Below are 22547 nucleotides of genomic sequence, written 5' to 3'. Positions count from 1 at the left end.
GAGTAAACACATGGAGGAAATGGACAGGAATGTTGACTGCGTAACAATAACACATGTCCTGGGAGGTCCAAGTCACCAAATTAAAACGCACTAGAAGAGCATGGAAGACGGGAGGCAGAGATACTGGATTTAAGATCCTTGCATTGTCGGAACATGGTAAGCGTGACACCTTATATTAGACTTGAGTAAGTCAAGGACGCAAAGGATAATTTCTAGAGTAAACACTTAAAAAATAACAGAATGTATAATTGCCAAGGTAACAAAGGGGTTTGGCAACATGGGATTAAAAAGACAAAGTGCAATCCAAAAGAACATAGAACAAACCAGGCAGTTAAAAAGCAAAGTAGAAAACGGCAGGTTTAGACACAAACTCACCACTACACCAAAAGTAAAATAATTACAAACTCAAATTAGAGGTCACAGCTGGGGAGGGATGAGTCCGTAATGGTGGTGGTAGCTTGGCCAGAACAAAGCCTCGCCTACGTGCAGACCCGCCACGGAGAAACCAGTGCTCCTGACTGCAGGACGAGGCCTGGGGCCACCAGCGCAGGTGGCAAGGAGAAGCTGGGTCCTGGGAGGGATGGCGCTGCACAGGAGGGCCTGCAAACCTCCCTGCAGACTCCTCTCCCCCCAGACCTGCGGCCACCCCAAACCACACACGATGGGCAGACCCCAAGGGCAGCAACAGCCAAAGGCTGACGAGAGCTGGGTGGAGATTTTAGCTGCTGCCGACCGCAGCAAAGGAAGAGTGGGGAGTTTGAATCTTGCCTGCTCATGGGGGGGGGGGGCAGTGAACCCACTGAATGAAAACCCAGATAGGCCTTACCTCAGACATAAAGACAAGAACAAGGATTTTCCCAAGGGCCAGAGGCAGCGCTCCAACAGAGCCATCCTAACAAAGTGTGACAGCAAGCTTCCACACCTGCAAGGTGACTGGGCTAGCCATAGTCTGACTTCTTACTAAAACAAAACCCTACACTCTTCACCAAAAGAGAATCTAACCCCTGCAATGCATCTTCTGCAGCATGCTGTAGAGTAAGAAATTACTGATATGCAAAAAAATGACCCAAGGTCAAGAGGAAAAAAGGGTATATAGCAACAGATCCTGAGCTGATCCAGATGTTGGCATCAGCAGAAATGTACTTTAAAAGTGCCTCTTATAAATATAATTAGAACTTACAGCAAAAGAGCCATATTGAGTGAACAGATGGGGAATCTAAGCATAAAATATAAAAAAAAAACCAAATGTAAATGCTAGAATTAAAGACAACATCTGAAGGAAAAAAACACACTAGCTGTGCAGACCAGACAGAATGAGGGGGCAGCCAAGCCTAAAGACAGAGCAACAGAAATAATGTGATCTGGAGAACTGAGGAAAAAGATGAAAAAAACCCAACGCCCGGGTCTCAGTCACCTGTGAGAGTATCTAACAGTTTAACAAGTGTGAAATTGAAATCCCATAGGAGGAGCAAGAGAATGAATGGCGTAGACAAGCTATTTTAAGAAACAGTAACTGACAATGTCTCAAATAATAGAATTTCTGATCACAGAAACTCAGCGGACCCAGAGTATATTATGCACCTACAGTATTACAGTAAATTGCTGAAAACCAAAGATAAAGGGTGGATCTTAAAAGCAGCCAGACAATAAAAAGATACATTACATATATACTAAGGATGATGACAGCTACTCAATGGAAACCACAGCACAGAAAAATTAACTGGAGACCGCTCACAGAACAAAAGGCAGAGCCCAAACTACGAAGAGCATACAGGAAAATGCCCGAGACCTCAGGGCAGGCAGAACTCACTCAGAGAGGACTGAAAAGGTATAAACCAGAAAGGACAGAACGGGTGACACAGACTGCATTACAAAACGCACGTGTCTCTTCAACAGAAGACGCCACTAAGACCAGAGAGAGGCGGGACACGGAGTGGAAGAAAACACACCTGCCAAAGCATGTGCAATAATGTGCCCAGTGAAAGAGCTGCACTTGTGACACACAAAGAATTTCTACAAATCTGTAAGACACAAGACAAAAACCCCAAATACAAGTGGACAAAGATTTGAATGGTGACCTCAAAAAGACGTGTGAACGACAGGCCCATACGAAGATGCTTACCATTATGGGTCATTTGGGAGACGTTAGAGCCCAACGAGACACCGTTTGTCCCCAACAGGATGACAGAAGTGAGCAAGACAGGCAAACCTGGGTGAGGATGCAGAATGACTGGGACTCCAGAGGTTGAAGGTGGGAGTACAACATGGTACACAACCACTTGGGCACTGTTTGGCAACTTGTTATTAAGTTATTTATATATTCACTTCCCCATGAACTAGAAATTCTACTCCTAGTCATTTACTCAAATGAAATGAAGGCCCACGTCTATAGAAAGAGTTGTAAGACAATTTTCACTGCATCTACATTCATAATAGCCAGAAGCTGAAGATGCCCTGGATGTCTATAACCAGGAGAATGGATAAAGGAAGTGTTATCTATTCACATGAGGGAATGTTATTCACCAATTTCTTAAAAAAGGCCTATGCTACATGCGACAGCATGGTTGAATCTCCAAAACACTGTTTTATGGAGAAGAAATGGAATGTCAAAGATGACATCCCGTAATATTTCATTTCTGTGAAATCAAGAACAAATTAGTCTGTAGGGACCGAGATCACTGCAGTGGCTGCTTATGGGGAGTGGGGTTCCCACCTTGCTGAGGTGACAGAAGTTTCTAGCAGCAGCTCAATGGGGTACACTTTGTCGAAACCAGACCCTAAGCTGCTTATAAGACCTACCGAAACTGCGAAGACACAGAAAGGCTACAGACAAAAGGGTGAGAAAGGGCACACCGCTCAGACACCCACCAGCATCAACAGTGACTTCGCACGGCGACAGATCAGGCTCCAGGCACCAGGCAGCCCCAGGGCTGAAGAGCACGTTTCAGGGTGTTCGAGGGTCTTCGGAGCATTAGAAAGTCTGCGTCATCAGTAAGTAAGACAGAAAACCTAACTTTGTAGACACTTAATGAAGCTGCAAAATCGACAAAGCAAAACTGAGAATGAAAAGGATAAACAGACAAATACACAACCATAGTGGGAGATTTGAACCCACTTCTCTCCGTAACTAACTGTGGATTCCGGGAGACAAAAAAACACACCCCAAAACAAAAAAAACACCCCGCCCAGCAAGGGTAACAGAAAAAATAAACAACATGATTAATAAACTTGACCTATTCCATTCATAGAACACGGCACCTAATTGTTACAGAGTGAACAATCTTCTCAAACACATATGGAACACTTACTAAAATCAACATATGCTGGGCCATGTAGAAAATGCTGAGATTTTAAGGCATTTAAATCATATCAACTATCTTCTCTACTTCAATATATTATGCCAGTAATCACGAACAAAGTTAACTAGAAAATATCCCTATATTTGAAAACTGAGAAACACCTCAATGACACTTGGATTGAAGATGAAAACACATTAGAAAACAAAATATTCTGAACTAAATGATAATAAAATTATGATATATAAGAATTTGTTGGGTCCAGCAAAAGTCATGGTTAAAGTTTTAAAATATAAGGACTTCAACTGAAAAGAATAAAGACTGGAAATCAGTGAGATAATCACGCATATCAGTAAGTCAGAAAGAGAACAGGACAGAAACAGTCAATCAGAGTAGAAACTAGCAAAACGGAGAGGACGCATGCGCTGGAGTTGATCAAGGGCAAAACTAATGTCAGAAATGGAGGGACTTCTGGCCGAGACGGAGGTGTAGGTAGACACACTGTGCCTCCTCACACAATCAAAAGGACAACAAATATAAAATCAAAATACAAACAGAACTGCCAGAAAAATCGAACTGTATGGAAGTCCGACAACCAAGGAGTTAAAGAAGAAACGTTCATCCAGCCCAAGGCACAACGCAGTGATGTGGGTCGCCCGCCTCGCTGAATACCTAAGGCTCCGCCCCCTAGTACGTCACAGGAGCGCTGAGACAAGACAACGTGGTGGAAATGAAAGAACAGATCAAAGCTCAAGAAAAAATACAAACAAACAATGAAAAGTTAGCCAACTTATCAGATGCACAGTTCACAACATTGGTCATCAGGATGCTCACAGAATGGTTGAGAATAGTCATAAAATGGAGGAAGAAGTGAAGGCTATGTAACATGAAATAAAGGGAAATGTACAGGGAACAAACAGTGACGGGAAGGAAACCGGGACTCAAATCAACGATCTGAAGCAGAAGGAAGAAATGAGCATTCAAGTTGAACAGAATGAAGAAACAAGAATTCTAAAAACTGAGGAGAGGCTTAGGAACCTCTGGGATGACTTTAAACGTTCCAATACCGGAATCATAGGGGTGCCAGAAGGAGAAGAGGAAGAGTAAGAAATCGAAAACTTATTTGCAAACACAAAGAATGAGAACTTCCCTAATCTAGAGAAGGAAATAAACTTCTAGCAAGTTCAGGAAGCTCAGAGAGTCCCAAAGAGGTTAGACTTAGGGAAGCGCTCACACCAAGGCACATCCTAATTATATTACTCAAGACTAAAGATAAGGAAAGAATCTTAAAAGCAGCAAGAGAAAAGGAGACAGTTACTTACAAAGGAATTCCCATCAGACTGTCATCTGATTTCTCAAAAGAAACCTTATAGGCAAGAAGGGGCTGGAAAGAAGTATTCCAAGTCATGAAAAGCAAGGACCTGCACCCAAGATTGCCCAGCAGAGCTATTATTTAGAATGGAAGGGCAGATTAAAGTGCTCCCCAGATAAGGTCAAGTTAAAGAAGTTCATCATCACCAAGCCCTTCTTATATGAAATGTTAAAGGGACTTATTTAAAAAATAGGTGATAAAAAATATGAACAGTAAAATGACAACAAACACAACTGTCAACAACAGAACGTATAAAAAACAAAACAAAACCCAAAACTAACTAAGCAAACTAGAACAGGAACATAACTACAGAAATGGAGATCACATGGAGGGTTATCAGTGGGGAGAGGGGAGAATGGGGGGAAAGGTACAGGGAATAAGAAGCATAAATGGTAGGTACAAAATAAACAGCAGAAGGTTAGGAATAGTGTGGGAAATGGAGAAGCCAAAGAACTTATATGTATGACATGGACATGAACTAAGGGGAACTGCTGGTGGGAGGGGATGTGCAGGGCAGAGGGGAAAAAAGGGAGAAAAAAATGGGACAATTGTAATAGCATAATCAACAAAATATATTTTTTAAAAAGGAAACGTAAAGGGGTTATCAGCATGGACTCTCAACGTTTTTATGCCAATAATAGGAAAATGTATGAGTCACAATTCCTTAAAAAAATAAACAAAACCCCACAATCAACCAGTACAAGAAGAGAACACCTGAATCTGAATACTCTTACAACTTTCTCAAAGAAACTGCACAAACCCGCTCACATGGCCCAGGGGCATCACCGCTGCCTTTGCTGCTACTCACCCACGGAGGACATCGGCACGGTTTTACACAAACTCTTCCCAACTGGTGGGACGAGGCAAACAGAACTCAGGGAGCAGACCTGCTGTGCACATCACAGAAGGAGCGGTACATGGCAACCTCACTCACAAACATACACAAAATCCCTAAAAATCCCAGCAAACTGAAGCCAGCAATATAAAAAGAATATATGTCATGAGCTCACTGGATTTATCCCACAAATATACAACAATGTAATTTACTAAATTAACAGCATGAAAAAGAATAATGACGTGTTTAACCCAACAGATGTAGAAAACTCTTTTGATAAAACCATTAATCACGTAAAAAATATTCCAGCAAATGAAAAGAAGGACACTTCTGTAACGCGGTAAGGGGTAGGCACAAAAACCTGCAACACGCGTATTTAATGGCCCGAGAGTGAAAGAGGTCCCGCTAAGAGTGGACTAAGACAAGAGTGGCCAGGTCCACCATTTCTATTCAACACTGTACTGGAGACCATACCCGATTCAATAAAATACGAAACAAAAAGTTTAAACAGTCAATAAAGAGGTAAAAACACGGCCCCAAACATCAAATCCCTCGGAGTAAGTCTAATGAGATTGCAGGTGCACGACACGGAGCGGGAGAAACGCGGACAGAGAACGAAGAGGCCTGACGAACGCGAGCGCACGGAAGACTCAGTATCATGAAGATGTCCCTCCGTCCGAACCGATCTACGAATTCAACCGAATGCCCATCAGATGTGAAGAGGGCAAGAGTGGCTGCTGTGTGTAAAAACAGAGAGGATTTCAAATGGCTGTGAGTGAGTGTTACAGGCCAAGAACAGTGAAGACATTCTTGAAGACTAACACAGGGGACTCATGTCACTGGTCATCAGGGTGGATTACAAAGACAGAGAACCTAACAATTGTGATGCTGCTACAAGGACCAAGAAAAAAGACTAATAGTGTCGTTACAAGATCACTAAGGAATGAAAAGTGTTCTGTGGATCTTAGAAGACGCAGAAACCAAACGTGACAACGGCAGCACGAAGGACAAGAGGAGGGAGACCAAAGCGCGCCTTGCAAGGTGCCCGAAGCCACGCGCGCCTTGCACCACCTGGAAGCAGACCGACTGCCGCTCCAGCTCGGCTGCCTACATGACGAGACATGACAAGACGAGGAGGCGGTGCCAACAAGCCAATGGTGGAGAGGAATGGAAGCACTAAAGTGGAGCAATCAAGAATACAGTAAGATGGGAGACTTCAACCAAACCATACCGATAGTCACGATACATGAAAGCGACCTGAGCTAGTCCTATACAACAGAGCTTTCTACAAGGGGGACTTTTCTCAGAAGTAGTCTGTGTGACTGAAGGAAGGAACATTAAATTTAACTTAAACTTCACGAAGCCACATGTGTCTACCAGTCATCGCACTGAACAAGCAGTCTTCTAAACACTCCAATTAAAAGACAGAGACTGTCAGACTGTATCACGGCAGGACTCGTGATGCTGTCGGTAAGGAACTCCCTTTGAATATACAGGTGCAAATGGAGTGAGTGTTAAGTGGATGGGAAAAGACACGCAACCACCCACCAGTGGGGGCTGAGGAGTCTGTGCTGACGTGAGGGCGAGGCGGAATCCAGCATCGGGACCGTGACAGAGTGGGACATTCCGTGATGGCGAAGGGGTCAAGTTATCAAGAAAAACACCAGCACTGGGTGTGCACAGGTGCTCCGTAAAAACAGCTTCAAGATGCGGGAGCCAAAATTTATTAAGCTGACAAGCAAAAATACACAAATCCTCAATTAGGGCTGAATTTCAAACACTTCTTTACTGCGAGGAGAGGGCTTTGTGAGGACAGAGACAATGAAGCTGTGGTCCACCCAGAGGACTTGCTCCAGACTCATGGAACACATCCGTGACAGCAGCGGGACACCTGGTACACACGCGACAGCCACAAAACTACATTCCAGGACACAAATGTCAAACGTAAGAGGTCTGAAATAATAGTGAGTATATTTTCTGGCCACAGTGGATTTAAACTAGAAACCAATAATTGAAAAATTTCTGGAAAATCCCCAAATAACTGGAAGTTAGAAAACACATTTCTAAAAACACAAGTCAAACATATCACAAGGGAAATAAAAAATACTTTGAACTGAATGAAAATAAAAACACAACATATGAAAATCTGCGGAACTCACTTAAACCAGTACTTACAGGGAAATTTATAGTCCTAAATGCTCACATAAGAAAAAAAAGACCTTAAAAATCAATATTCTAAACTTCCAGCTTAAAAATAAAAGAAAAAGAACAAATTGAGCCAAACAGAAAACAAAATATTAATAAGATAAAAAAGGTGGCTCTTTGAGAAGACCATTAAAATTGATATATTTATAGCTGAACAGTTCCTAAAGACATAGAAAGGGTAATAAAGTAATATTATAAAGAGCTTTATTCCAACAAATTTTAAAAAACGAATACAGAGGGCACATTCCTCAAAGACACGAACCACCACAGGACACTTGGGAGGAAATGGCAGGCCTGCATCCGCGAAAGAACGCAAATCTGCAGTTACAATTTTTCGGACAAAGAAAACTCCTTGCTTAGATGGCTTCATTAGTGAATGATACTAGATCTTTAAGGGGAAAAGAATATCAATTCTATGTAAACTCTTCTAAAAAAGCAGGAGAGGAGGAAACCCCTCTCGTCTTTCAGGAGGCCCTGACACCAAACCTAGAGAAAGATCTAGAAAACTATAGCTCATATACATCATGAATACGAAGGAAACAATCCTTAGTGAAATTTAGTACATTAAATCCAATAATGTATTAAAATAATGATAACCAACTGGAATTTATCCTAGCAACACAACATTTATTTAATGTTTTAGTACTGATTGTTGTAATTCATTATTTTAAGACTAAAAAAGAGACAGCACAAGAACAATTCAAAAGACATTTAAAAACCCACCTGACAGAGTTCAATACAATTCATAATAAAAAAAATCTCGTTTTAGGGTCAGAGAAGCACACCTACCACCAAATGGTAGGCACCTATAGAAAATCTTCAGCTTGGCCGTCCGCTTAATGACAATGAACGCAACACGTTCCCCTCTTGAGATAGGGAATGAGGTAAGGTGTCTTCTCTTCCCATTTCTCAACAAAGCACTAGAGGTCCTAGCTAATGTAATAAGACAAGTCAAAGAAATAAAAGGCATATAGATCGCAAAGGAGGAAGTAAAATTCTTGATGATCCCTAACTGTTCCTTCATCCCAGCAACCCGAGGAACACGATGCGCTCCCACAAGTGGCGGAGGAGGCTCACTACTGCAGTGACTTCGGGGGCCGCGTCCTCCCTGGCATGTGTGTATTGTGGGGAGAGGGGCCCTGGGCATGTATACGTCTGAACACAGCTTCAGCTTTGAAAATCCCTGTTATGGGTACACCTGTGGCCACCAAATGACTAAGGGCCTCGAGCAAGAGTATAGGGCCAGAGGGGTCCAACTGGGACCGTACAGAGAAAGGGAGGGCCAGGGGATGAGGAAGCAGAGGCAGCTGAAGGAAGTGCCCACGGAGGTGAGAAGATAAGGAGAGTGCAGTGCAGCGCAGTGCAGTGCAGGCAGGAAATCGGGCACTTTGCACCTGAGAACCTCAACTCTTCCATCTGGGCCGCCTCTCTCATTTACATTCCGGCCAGGCCCCTGTTGGCACTGGATTTTCCAGCTTCTGGAGGGGTTAAAGGCAGTACTTGAATCTTAAAGAATAAACAGGCAGTCACGGAAGGGACAGAGGAAAGCCCTGCCTCCAGAGCCAACAGAATGTGGGGAGCACACTGGTGCGGGAAGGGTATCACCTGGTGTGAGTGTGGGGGGGGCAGCATGGAGAAAGCAAGTGGAACTGAGGCTGGGCCCACACTCGGACAGGTCTCTCTGGCCTGGTCCTGAGCAGGGAGATCAGACTTATTTTGAAGAAGCTCTGACAACAGAAGTGAGTGCCGACTAGAGTGACAGCCTGTGTGGCACAGCGGTCCGGGCAAGGCAGGAAGAGGGCAGCCTGGGCCCAGTGATTGGGCACAACTGGCACGAACAGGCCTGGGGAAGTGGACTGGGAGGGCAGAGGGGGTGAGGACAAATGGCACCTGATCACACTGCTCCTACCAAACACCAACACTCACTGCACACCTCCTGTGCACACCCAGTGTAACCAAATTCTCCCAACTGCCCCAGGTGGTGGGCACAACTACCACTGCCCTACCTGCAACGGGGAGGCTCAGTCAACTGCCTGGAAGTTCTCCCAGCTGGCACGTGGCCACGGTCCAGATTTAAGTCCTGGCAGGACAGTTCTTCGGGGCCCATGCTCTCCCCCACTTGACATGCTGGGCCCATCAGGGAAGGCCATGAGTATGGGAGAGAGGTGGGAGGAACAAGGTCCAGGTCATGCGCTGCAAATAAAGGCCTGGCCTTAAGGACGAAGACCGGAGAAGGTGACCCAGAGTCTGGCTACACGGTGGAACTGAGCCGTGGGAGGACACATGAGCAGACCAGCCTCGGGGAGACTGCCCTGGACGGAGCATGTGGGAGGAGGAACGAGAGAAAACAGTGAAGTGGCAGGGCCACCGACACAGAAGAGAACCAGGGAAGAGACGGGTTCCACTCCCAGACGCCCTGGGACCCGGAGCCGGCCTCGGACCTGGGACCTGGAGGGGCCTGCTGCCTCTCCAGCCTCCCGGCCACCCTCTCAACACGCCCTGCCCCCCTGCTACCCATCACAGCCCTCAGCACCACCAGCTAGTTAACTTCTGTTCTTCAAAAACTTGTCCCCCTAAAACTTTTTATTGAAGTATAATCTACTCATTTTTCAGTATTTAAATGTCAGAGCTTTTAAGTACTCGATACCTTTACTATTCCCCTTAAAAATGAGTCATTCCCTGGAGCCCAGGTAAGGCCTCTTAGAAGCTCGCTCACCCCACACTTCTTTGTAGCCAGGAAATAAATCACTTCCTGTACACAGGTTACAGAATATGTCTCTCCTCCTTATAGGCCAGGTCCATGAAAGCAGGAACCAAGCTTATCTAAATCAGGGGTTGGCACATTTTCCCCAAAAAGGGCCAAACACTAAGTGTTTTCAGCTTTGTGGGCCTCAGTCATGAGTTTTTGACCCTGTCACTCATTGTAGCCTCAAAGCCTTGGAGACAATATGTGAATGAATGGGTGTGACTGTTTCAATAAAGCTTTATTTACAAAAAAGGAAAGTGGGCCAATGGGCCACAGTTTGTTAATCCTGGGCCTAAAAATCACCAGCAGGCAGTCTAGCATCTGGCATATGTGGCAGGCACGCAATGAATGAAGAAAGGGAAGAAAAGCCATTGGTCTTGGTAGTTACAGGGAAATGGTGCTCAGGGAAGCTGGTTTTAGTGGTGGGGGGGGGTGAATTGAGACAGCAGCAGCCTGAAGACTGAGCAGCAGTTGAGGAAGTAGTCACTTCTCTTTCAAGGGCTCCACAATGTGGGCAGCAGGTTTGGGGAGCAGTGCTGTCTCCCAGGAGCACGTGTGCATGCTGCAAGAGAGGCAGGGCGGGACAGAGCAGAGAGCTGATAAGAGGGGAAGCGAAGGCTGCAGGGCTCAGGCTTGGGGGGGGGGTTCAGCAGTGAAGGAGAAAGACACTGGCTGAGGCTGAGGGAATAATGAAAAGTGGAAGGAAATGAGGGGCGAGCCTTGAATTCCTCTTTGCTGTGAAGTAGGAGCCAAGACCGTCTGTCTGGGGAGGAGAGGAGACTTAGGTCAAGAACCCAGCTCACAGCACACAGCACACAGCAAGCAGGAGGAGGTGGACACCAGGGCAGGGCTTCGGGCACACAGGTGCGGGAAACACACCCTTCGTCTCTCCTCCCTTCTTTGAGGGAGCCCTTGGGTGCTTCAGAGCTGTGTTTTCAGCTCTGCCTAGGTGTCTGGTGTGTCACTCACTGAGTCACAGGCACTAGCTGCTATCACTTCCCGTCACTTCACTTTCCCAAGCAGGCACCAACAGGTAGGCCCCAAGGAGGGTGAGCTCACCCTTTAAACACGTGGACATGCCCAGTTCTCTTCTGAAGGACAGTGAAAGGCACTTGCACTTTGGAAAGTGAGTGGAGTGGGGGTGTCATCTCCAGGCCTTCCTATTTGGATGTGTGTGCAGGAAAACACTTCTCTATAAGGGAGAACAGACTTTCTCTTTAAATGGAAGAAACCACTCGACTGGGGGTTTGCAATAGAAATCACATAACAGCTCTGGTTTTAGAAGCCTAATATAATATAAAAACCTACAAAACACAACTCACAGAGAAAGTATTAGTATTATGATATTCAAATGCCCCAAAAAGCTTTTTTTTTGCATGTCAAAAACCTGCTACCAGTCAATGTCACTTACCCAAGGAACCTAGACACCCTGAAAATCTTCCATTTTGGCATTCGCTTATTAGTTCATTATTACTACTGGAGTAGGGAAGTGTGAGAAGGGCTTGGGACCCGCTCCCCTACGTCTCAGGAAGAATGAGAAGCACCTGCGCATCCTCTGGCCAACGCGCCTGAAAACACAGACCCGTTTTCACCTGCCCTCTTTTCTGTGTAGCTGCTATTGATATACAGATGGAAGGTTCTTCGCATGTTTTGGATCTTAATTCCCATTTTCCTTTTAAAGTTTTCAGTCCTCACAAATCAACAGGTAATTTTCTTAAAACACAGCAAGCCTCAGTGTGCCCTTCCGAGTCCTTCCGGAAATGATGGGAACCAGTGTCTCTGAATTTGCTATCGTGTACCCCTGGGACACGCTCTTTATTCAGAAGGCCTTTCAACACACTGTGAGATGTATATGCAACAAACAATCTCTTACCCGATAGTTGGGTTGATGTTTGGGTCAAAACTGTCTTCCACGAACCGCCACACAATACTTGATTTACCCACACCCGTGTCCTGGAAGAGAATGAGGTGGTGGGTAAGGTTCACCTACCTGCAGACCTGAAAACTACCTTGCGGGGTAAGTTCAGAACTTTAGGAAACTCATGTCGGATACGTTTTAGAAGCTAAGGGGTACAAAGGAGGTTTCCACAAAGATTCAGTGGGAGTCATGAGATTTCGAATGTATTGTGGGAGAGGATTTCGCAGTTTTTAAGAAATGTTAGGACCTTTCGAGAAAGACTCAAAGTGCCTGCTTCGCGTTAACAGCGATAAACTCACTTGCTTCTTAACCGTACAAAGTAAACTATGGACTCTTGATTTCCTTCTGGGTAGTCCCGGGCAGACTCCAGCCTCACCCTGCTTGGGAAGGGGACAGATTAGATCTAGGGATCCCTTGGGTTCCTGAGCAGCCTCTCGGGCAGGGGGGCAACCCAAGACGCAGGCTCTGCACTGGCATCGCTGCCCGGACCAGACAGGAAGCGGCAGCGTCAGTCTTGGGGTTTCCTCACTTAACCGCCCCGCCCCCCGAAAAGTAACTGCCAAAGTGTCAGGGTAGACCTACAAGTTCAAAAACACCAAACAGTCGGGGAAAGAGCTGCATGTGCTTGAAGAAGCGAAGGACCTGCTATGGGTTCTCCTCTGGGAGTACCTGGCCAACTCTATCTAGTGCCCAGATAGGAAACTTAACAGCTGTTCAGAACTTAGACGGAAGGGAGCGGCAGGGCAGGCTCGCTACCCCTCGGGGGGCGGGGAAGAGACCTCCAGCTCCAGGAGAGACAGGGAGAAGGTCCCCCTTGCCCGCGGGACCCTGAGCACCAGGGCAGCAGGGCGGGTCCGGGCAGGTAAGCGGCGTCCCGCGAGCGGCTGGGGGCAGGGGCGGACGGGACGTGGGCACGCCTGGATCCCGGCCCACCCGGCCTCCCGCGGCCCTCCCGGCCGGCCCGCCGCCACTCACCCCCAGCAGACACACTTTGAGCTCCCTCAGCGCCATGGCCCGGGAGCCTGGGCGCGGGCCCGCCGCGCCCGCCGCCGCCCTAAGTTGAGGAGGGACAGGCCAGGCCCAGTACGGGCATTCCCCGGCGCCGCCGCCGCCAGGCCCAGCCCCGGCCGCGGGGCGCGTAGAGGCGGCGACCGCCTGTTCGCTGGCCCTCGGCCCGGCCGTCCGCCGCCAGCCGCGCGGGGGCCGTCTCAGTAGCCGGGAGGGTTCCGCGGCCTCCCGAGCGCCTCCGCCGCCGCCATCTTGGGACGCCGGCCGGGTCACCTGACCTCCCCGCCCACCACGGCAGCCACCTTCGCTGAGAGGGCGGGGCGGGCCGGCGCCGCGATGCTCCCGGGAAGGCGCTGGCCCGTGGGCGGGGCTAGGAGTCCGAGGCCACGCCCCCAGACGCAGACCGCGCCTCCAAGTCCATCCTAAGATGGTGGGTACGTGGGGCAGCGGTCCGGGGGCGCGGTTGCCGGGCCCCTCCTCCTTAGCGGCGACCACCCTGCGAGGCTCAGGGACCCTCGCCCACCGCCGAGCCCAGCTACTGCAGCCCCCTCATAGCTCCTGTGTCTCTTGGTTTTCAGAGATCCCCTTGTACTTTGTGGACTTGCAGGATGACTTAGAGGATTGTAAGTAACAGTTGGGGCGTCCCTGCCCCTCTCTGGGAGCGTCTCAGAATCCGGGGTGCATGGAACGCGGGGTGGGGTGCTACAGGTGTGAGACGGGTTTAAGACCCATTCTTCTACTTTTCAGGAAGAATGAAAACCATCTAAAAACTAGAGGAGCGGGATACCCAATTGTCTTGATGCGCTGGTGGCGGTCCCTCCTCCCTGGGCGGGGCGGCGGAGGATGGGGAGCCCTCCTTTCCCGGGGTTAGGAGTTTGGTTGCTATGAAACTTATGACTTGCTGTCACTTTCTTTTTCTTCCTCCTCCTCCTCCTGCGGCGGTGGCAGCCCGAGAGGGGCGGGGTCGGGACCCCCAGGGTCTGCACTTTTACGAGTGCTGGAGAGTTGGGGAGGTCCCGCTCTACGTGTGGCCGGCCGTAGAGTAGCACAGGCTTCCCCAGTGCCCTGGTACAAGCCCAGTGCCTTCTCGTCCCAGGCTGGTCACTGGCGCCCACATTTCTCAGTGGGTCTCCTTCACAAGACCTTACCTGATCTCTCCTTTCTTGTCATGTGGAATCCTCTTAAGGGCGGATGACCTGGGGAGATGTCATCCTGGAAGCGTAAATTCACATTTGTGGCTAATGAAGCTTTCCTTTCCATTCCACGGACGTTTCTTGAGCACTTACTTGTTCTGGACCCACCCAGATGAACCAGAATCTGGGCGAGCTCTCAGGGAACTTAGTCTCCAGGCGGAGAGCCCACTTGTAGGCAGAGAATTACCTAATTCCGGATGCTCTCTGATGCCAGGCGCCTGTATAAAATACCGAACCAACTCACATGAATGGAAGTCTCCCTGTGCGCTTCCCTTCCCCACCTATAAGTTTCCTGATCATAAGAGTTGGTGTTTATTGAAATCTCATCACAGGCCAGGCATAGTTTTAAACCCTTTATGGATGTTGCCTCTTTTAGGAGCAGCAACTTTTTGCAAATAGAATGGTCTCCAAAGGGGATCTAAAGGCGATGGCTAGGAGCATGGGTCTCAGAATCAGAGGGTGAAGTCCTGTTCCCCTCCGAGCCTCACTGGCCTCATCTGTAAAATGGGCATAATAGTGGTCCAGAAAGACCTTTGTAAAGGTTAAATTAATAAAAGGTTTAGTGTGATGCCTTACATGTAAGAAATACTTGGTAAATATTAGTTGCCATGATTACTGTTATTCATGTGATTGTTATCCATATTTACTTGACACTGGTGAACCCAGGTACAGTGTAGGCCCCAGGTTCTCTGAGCTGAAAGTTTCAGCCAATGGACATCCTCAAATGAAAGGAATGTAGCATTTCTATTGATAAACAACGGAGAGCTGCTGTTAAGGCCCCTCTCACAGATCTGATAAATGTCAGATCTATGGCTGGAAAAGTCAATTTCTGCTGTTTTGTTATCTACCAAGCTACCCCTAAACGTAGTGTCTTAAACCAAAAGCATTTTATTATTCTAACACGCAGGGGTTGACTGGGAGATACAGAAGCTTCACGTGTTCCAGTTAAATTCTGAGGAGGTGAGAAGCTTTGAGTTGGCTTCACTCCCCTCCCTGGCTATGGGCCAGGAGACCGGTGGGCGTTGGCCCCTGGGTACTCCAGGTGCCTCCTTCACTGAGCTGGGTTGGGGGGGTCAATTTTCAGGGTGGGGCGGCTGCAGGCAATTGGACCGCTTTCCCGTAGCTGACTTCCTCCAGTCTTTTCTGTACACAGTGTATATACAAAAAGGAAGTAAGAGAGTCCATCGGAAAAATGACGATGATTTTACTTTGGCCCTATTTCAGCAAATACTGGGGTTTTGAGGCTTGTGTTACTTTAGAGTGTTCAAAGACGGCCTTAAATACTCTTTAGCAGACAGCTGAAGACTTAGCCCAGTAAGGAAGGAAAGCTCCGCTGTGGCTCTGAACATACCCGTGCCTCAGGTGGCGCAGCTCTGGGAGCCTCCACAGAGGGGGCCGCGGGGTGCTGTACCGCATGACCTTGCACGGCATAGTTGCTCTAACAGCCATCAATAATTTATGCTGCCCTTGGCCTGTCTGTACACTCTACTGTGCTGGTATTGGGAGGCATTATCCTGCCATGATTGGTAGCAGGAGCCCTGAGGTCCTGGGACCCACTTCCTACCTGTGGCCGTGGGGAGGGGGGGGGAGAGCACTCACTCTCTCTGTTCAGTGTCTCCCTCTGGAAGGTGACAGGAGAGTAGGAGGTGACTCACACACAGGCTGATGGGAGGGGCAGATGAGATAGTGCATGTAAAGCATTTTAGCCCAGGGACTGACTGGCACAATGAGCATTATAGTCAATGATTTTGTTATTATTATTTTAATCACCATCATTATCGCTAGGCTTCCTCGTAAGATTTTCTGATTCTGCGACAGCAGCTGCTACGAGTAGATGGGAGGTAGATGGGGTTATTCCTATGTCACAAATGGTGAGACCGAGAGTCAGGGCTTAAGCAAGTTGTCCCACGTGGCACGATTCATAAATGATAGAACTGGCCAGCGAACTCGGCTGTCCTGACTCTTGTTTGTTTTAATCCACCACACAGACGCCAAAAATATTTTTAACCCCGTGGCAGGGGCATGGGTGTTGCTTTGAGTTGTTCTAAGGCTGTTGTCATCCTTGGGTGTTTGTTTTTTTTGTTTTTTTTTTTTTGTCTAAACAATGTGCTAGACGCTCCGTCTAGGCTACAGATGGCTTTGGGCCGGGACCCAGGTCACCCTTTTTATAACCCAGTTGACATGATCTAGGTGTTCAGTTAATGTTGTTATTGGTGACAGTAACCGATGGGAAAGCTTATCTGATTTACTTTGTGGTTCTTGATTAAATTTGGCTAACTTCAAAAAGAAGCCTTAATGAATGGATGCCTCGTTTCTTTAAATCATTCCAAGTCTTGGGGCCATCGCAACTCAGAAAAGATTTAATTTTAGAGAATTAGCTCGCTAAGCAATCTAACTTCTTCCTCGTGAGAGCAGAAAGTGTGGGGATGGCTGGTACATTGGTCCTGCTGGCGGATTGCATGTGGACAGTGAGCTGTGTTCATCTTCGCCAAAGGGGGCTTCAAGGCCTGTGGCTGTCTGGGTGCTCTTGGCAGGTGGAGCCTGAAGAGATACTATTCTTGGTAAGATTTGCTCGTCCAGTTAAAATGAAGTGTGTGTCAGTGGTGGGGGACAGGAAATGAAGGGAATCTACTAGAGATACAAAGAGACCAAGAAATCTGGCAACAAAGTGCAGTATGTGGTCAAGTTTGGATCCCCAGTGAGACAAACCCCTTGAGGGAAACTGAGCTTCTCTGGACTGGCTGTTAGATTGATTACATTAAGAAATTTCGTCGAATCGGATTGTGGTGTTGCAGTTTTGTCGGAAGGAGAAAGGGCTTATCTAACAGAAACAAACACGCATTTACGGGTGAAATATTTTGGCGTGTGAGGTCTGCCTTGAAATATGGCAACAAACACCAAACAAAAAGTCGGAAGGATAAATGGGGAAAAATAGCCAAATATTGACATTTGCAGCTGGTGGCTGAGCATGTGGGGTTTATTGGACTGTTCTGTTTTCGCATACCTTTGAACATTTCCACAATGCAAAGTTTTCAAACATGACATGAGAGTCTGGTGTAGGGTTAAACACCTGCAGAAAGTGTTGGAAAGCCGGATGGCAGTCCTGGAGTCGGCTGCGAAGTTACTTTTGGAAACGTTCCACTTCTGAAGGCAGACTCAGAATGTATTAGTATTTGGGGACCACTGCGCTTCTTTTCAAATGTTTCACATTTTAAGACTTACTGTGAAAGAAGTGGGAAGTAGGTACAAACGGGTGTTCTCTGGGCCTTGGTGGAGGACAGGATTGGCTAAGTCAGAGGACCACAGACAGACTCTCTGAGTCTTAATGCTGGAAGGAACAGTATTAGTGGGAGATTTCCTCCTGAGCAAAAAGAGGTCCATTTCAGCTCACCACATTGTTCCAGGTTTGTAAGAATGTTCTGCTTAAGGACCCCGACCAAGTCAAGTGCCCCCAAAGCAGAGAAACCATATTAATTTGAGCCTAAAACCAAACACTTTCCTCGCCTATAAATTTGAATCAAAGATTGTCAATTTTTTAGAAATAAAGACCTCCCTGTTAAGTGAAATAGTTTGAATAGGAACAGGAACTTGCGTATGTTAATTTTGGGAAATAGAACAAAATCCAGACATCAAACTATTGTCTAAATCAAAGATGGGCAAATTTTTTTCCTGTAAAGGGTGACAGAGTAAATACAAGGGGGACCCCCCAAAAAAGTAGGATTCTATTCTGGAGGGCAGGCCCCTTGTAGTACAGGCTTCTCCTCCTAGGCCAGTGTTCTCGGAACCCACTTGTATCCGTGTACCAGCTGGCGTTGTTGTGAGAGGCTGCATTTGGCTTCAGTGGATTTTTTTTTGAAGACTCTTTTCAGTGTGTTTGCCCATTTCATGATGGTTGATTTACGAGTGCACCTGCTGGGTGTTCCGGAAGTTTTTACTTTACCGAAAACATCATGACCCCCTGGGCCTCACCCTCTCTATTCACCTCACCTCACCCCCTAGTGGCTTTTATTTTGTTTCCCAGGATGAAAAAAGTCATTAAGGGGAAACATTTTGCCAATGCAAAAAACAGCAGAAGTGCTAAAAGGCGCCCCAATCAACAAGTTCAAAAACTGTTTTGAGCAATGGAACAAACATCTTGATAGGTGTATTGTATCAAGTGGAGAGTATGTGAGAGGTGACTGAAATTTAAACATGTGAGAATAAATACACAATTTTTTCTATTAGGTTGGGCAAAATGTGCCTTACGTTTTTTTCTGTAAGATGTCACTGGTGGTGCTTAGTTGTCTTGAATAGCATTCAGAACAGTTTTGTTAGATTGCATTGGGACAGCTGTCCTATCGGCACGCATAAATTAAAAAGAGATAAAAATTGATGAATTTCCGTGCGGCCATTTTAATATCGAAGATGGAAGAAGGTACGCAACATTTTCAGCGTATTATGCTTTATTATTTCAAGAAAGGTGAAAAGGCAACTGAAACGCAAAAAAACAATTTGTGCCGTGTATAGAGAAGGTGCCGTGACGGAGGGAACGTGTCAGAAGTGCTTTGCGAAGTTTCTTGGTACCTCTGACATTTGGCCAGTTCTCTGCTGCGGGGCGGTCCCGTGCACTGGAAGATGTTCAGCGGCGCCCCTGGCCTCTGCTCACCGGACGCCAACAGCAGGAGAGAGCTGACGTACTCAGAACATCCAAACCAATGAAGCTATTGGTGAAAATGAAAAACGTGTCTTTTATTTTCCGGAAAAAACGAAATGGACTTTTTGGCTAACCCAATAACTCAATTCCGGTTTTTGGGGGGTTGTCCCTTGTATTTTTAGGCCTTTGGAGCCAGAAGTTCTGACGTCACCACTGAAGTCGAGAAGCCTGGAGGCCCCCACTGCCATAATGTAAACAAATGGGCCTGGCTGTTTCCTAGTAAAACTTTATTCACAAACACAGGCAAGGGGCTGGATATGGCCCATGGGATGTAGTTTGCCAGCCGCTGTTCTAAATCAAGCTGATTTCATCCTAACAGAGCCCATAAGTCCGTCAATTAGCCAAGCCAACCCGACAGGCTACCTCTCTGACTAGATTCAGTCCGATGAGCTGAGCTTTCCACCCGTGTGACCTCTGCTTTGTGGAATAGCCCCGACCGGTCACTCAGACTTAGCATAGCATTTTCCCTGTTGCTGTGCTGAGAGTAGAAATGTCGCCCCGTTTGCTTCCAGCAGGATGAGGGTGGCAGGGGACAGAAGAGTCAGGGCGGTAGAAGCAGAGTCGACTTTGGCTTCCCTTCCCGTAAATCGTGATGCGTTCTGCTTTGGTTGTCTGTATTTTTCATTTCCTGTGAGGTCAGCCTGATCAGAGATTCCCCGAAATCGTCTCTGTTTAAAAAGAGTTTAAAATGGCTTTCTACATCACAAATTAAGATCTTTTAAATGGAAAATTTGCGGCAAAACCCAGCTAATGAAAGACCTTCAGCGTGCCACTTAGTCTTAACCATGACAGGGGAAGACAGGAGATGAGGGCAGGTGGTTGCTTTCCGCGTGGAGAGTGAGTCATCCGGCTGACACACGGCTCTCCTGGTCCTCCGAGGTGCCAGCTCTGGGGGCAGAAGGGTGACTGTGCCTTGGGCTCTACCCAGAGGTGCTCCTGGCCGGAGGAGCAGTGCCTGTGTAGAGATGTTGCGGGCAGCAGAGCTGGGCACTGAGAAAGCAATGATGCCCTCCGCGGCGGGGGTGCCCTTTGAGTTGGGTCAGGCCAAGGAAGATGATGGGCATTCTAGACAAAGGGAGGTAGGGCCATAGTGAGAAAGTCAGAGACTGGGGAGCAAGGAGGAGCCTTGGAGGGGAAGAGTGGGCAGAGGCTAAGTGGAGGGGTGGGGACCATCAGGGGAGAATGCCTCAGCAGCCGCTGGGTTTGTGCTTGACCTGAGAGGTAGTAGAGCGTCCTGGGATGTTTTTCTGGGATTTTTGTATTAGGAAGCAACCTGGGCAGTGGTACAAAAACTGCCATGTACTTAGCATTAATGTGCCAGACTCTGTTGTGAGGGTCCCTAGTATTTTAACTTCACTACAAAAACCTGATGAGGCAGGTATTTTTAACCCCGTGTTATTGCCATGCAAGGCTTTGTGGGGCACAGAAAGGCTGTGTAACTTGCCCAAAACAACACAGCTAGCGAGTGGCAGAGGTGGAACTCAAACCAGGGAGCCTGGCTGCAGAATTTACACTCATAGCCACTGTACTTTGGAGGAGTTGCCAGCCATCCGTCTGTCCATCCATCTGACTAATGCTTATTCACACTAAGTCCTGTGCCAGGCCTTGCAGACACCAGTGAATAAAAGAACCCTGACTGCTGTTTTGCCACAGCTTTCAATTCCATGACAGACACAGCCACAAAAAAGGCCACCATAAGGAGTGAGGTCCGTTTGGGTGTGGCAGGTGCGCCAGGTACAGCAGGTGCGGTGAAGGATGTTGTAACAGCTGCATGTGAACAGAAGTGCCAGGACAGGGCTGTTGGATGGACGGCGGTGCTGCTTTATCTCAAGTGGCCAGAGAAAGCTTCTCTGGAGCTTTGAGAAGTGCTCTTGAGTTAACATTTGAATTACAGAATGGAGATATTCCCACGAGGAGCCAGAGAAAGTGTCTGGGCATAGTGGACAGCAAGGGCAAAGGTCCTGAGACAGCGTGAGTCGGGGTGATCATTCATGTCCTTTAGGACAGAGGGGTCAGGTAAGGTGAGGGCTGCAGAACGTCCCTGGGCTTTGGTGGTGACCTCAGTGAGAATTTCCCTGGTGCCCAAAGGCAGATCGGAGTTAGTTGGGAAGGCACCCTGAGGTGGGGTGAGGTCCCCTGTAGCCCGGAGCTAGGCCCTCCTCTGTGAGCACCGGCTGTGCACCAGCCGGTGGGCGGGTGAGCTGACGGCGGGCAGGGAAACAGCTTCTCAAGAAGCCGCAACTGGAGGGGCTGGAAGGGTGGCAGCTGCTTTTCTTCTTGGATAGAAGAGCCCAGAACACATTTGCATTATTTATACCTACTCTGAGAATCTTTAAGAAAATAGGATTTGAATGGCCCAGTAGTTCCACCCCTGGTTATATGTCCAACGAAACATGAACGTAGGTCCCCAGAAGGTGTGGTCAGAGGAGCACTGTTCTTAGAGTCAAAACCTGGACCCCCCAGATATTCATCATGAGTACAGTGGAGTGTTCCCGTGGGCGTGTTTCCACGACGGAAAGCCGTGCAGCTGGAAGACTGCGCAGTCTACAGCTGCAGGCGGCAACGTGGGCGGACATCACAACCATCATGACGAGTCAAAGAGGCCGGATGGAGAAGAGTACAAACCGCCTGCTTCTATTTACACAAAGTACAGGACACGCAGAGCCGGTCTAGGCGGTGAGAAGGCTCGGGAGTCGCCCCTCCTGGGGTCCCGTGAGCGGGAGGGAGCCGGCGGGGCTCTGGGAGGTGCTGGTAGAGGTTCTTCTTGAGTCAGCCCTGTTAGGTGTGTGAAAATTCATTATCTGTCTACTTTTCTGTATGAATGTTGTGCGTCCTCCCCCCACCCCCTCCAACGTTTTGAATTTTAAAATCAGGCACGGGGGAGCAGGACTGGGGACCGGGCGGAGCATCGGTGAAAAGGGGAAGATGGCAGAAGAGGGCAGGCGTGGGACTCGCTGCACCAGGCGGGGCGCGGCGTGGGGGGGGCGGGGGGAGGTGCCTTCCCGGGGGCGTGGTCAGGGCTCAGAGGAGAAGCCACGTGAAGTGATGTTGGCGCGCGTTACTTGATTGTTTCAAATTCTGTGAACAGTAGGAAGATGGGGACCTATGTGCCCATGCAGGTTGTTGGTTTTCTTTTATAACCTTTTTTTCTTTTCCAATCTGCCTCTAGTCTGACCAGACCAGAGAAGTCGGTACATTTTTAAGTAGCGTCGTCCTATTCATTAGTACAGTGGAGACTCCAGCTCCCCAACTCCTCCGGGCCCGTCTGCAGCCCAGTGAAA

The 22547-nt window shown here is 47.9% G+C and overlaps 1 protein-coding gene across 1 annotated transcript in view; it reads right to left on the bottom strand.

Annotated features, from left to right (window-relative positions):
* The window catches only part of RAB22A (RAB22A, member RAS oncogene family), a 47703-nt gene extending 34034 nt beyond the window's left edge, over positions 1-13669 (bottom strand). Inside the window, exons 1-2 of the mRNA XM_037133639.2 lie at positions 13348-13669; positions 12328-12407 (exon numbers count right to left, since the gene is read on the bottom strand). Coding sequence (XP_036989534.1) covers positions 12328-12407; positions 13348-13383 — 116 coding nt within the window. The 5' untranslated portion in view covers positions 13384-13669. The remainder of the gene's footprint in view (positions 1-12327; positions 12408-13347) is intronic.
* Between the last annotated feature and the right edge of the window lie 8878 nt (positions 13670-22547).

This window comes from Artibeus jamaicensis, unplaced genomic scaffold (genome assembly GCF_021234435.1).
Source record: "Artibeus jamaicensis isolate MK-2021 breed Jamaican fruit bat unplaced genomic scaffold, CSHL_Jam_final contig_685, whole genome shotgun sequence".
NCBI lineage: Eukaryota > Metazoa > Chordata > Mammalia > Chiroptera > Phyllostomidae > Artibeus > Artibeus jamaicensis.
The sequence above is the reverse complement of the archived record's forward strand: the minus strand, read 5'-3'. Positions and strand labels throughout refer to the sequence as shown.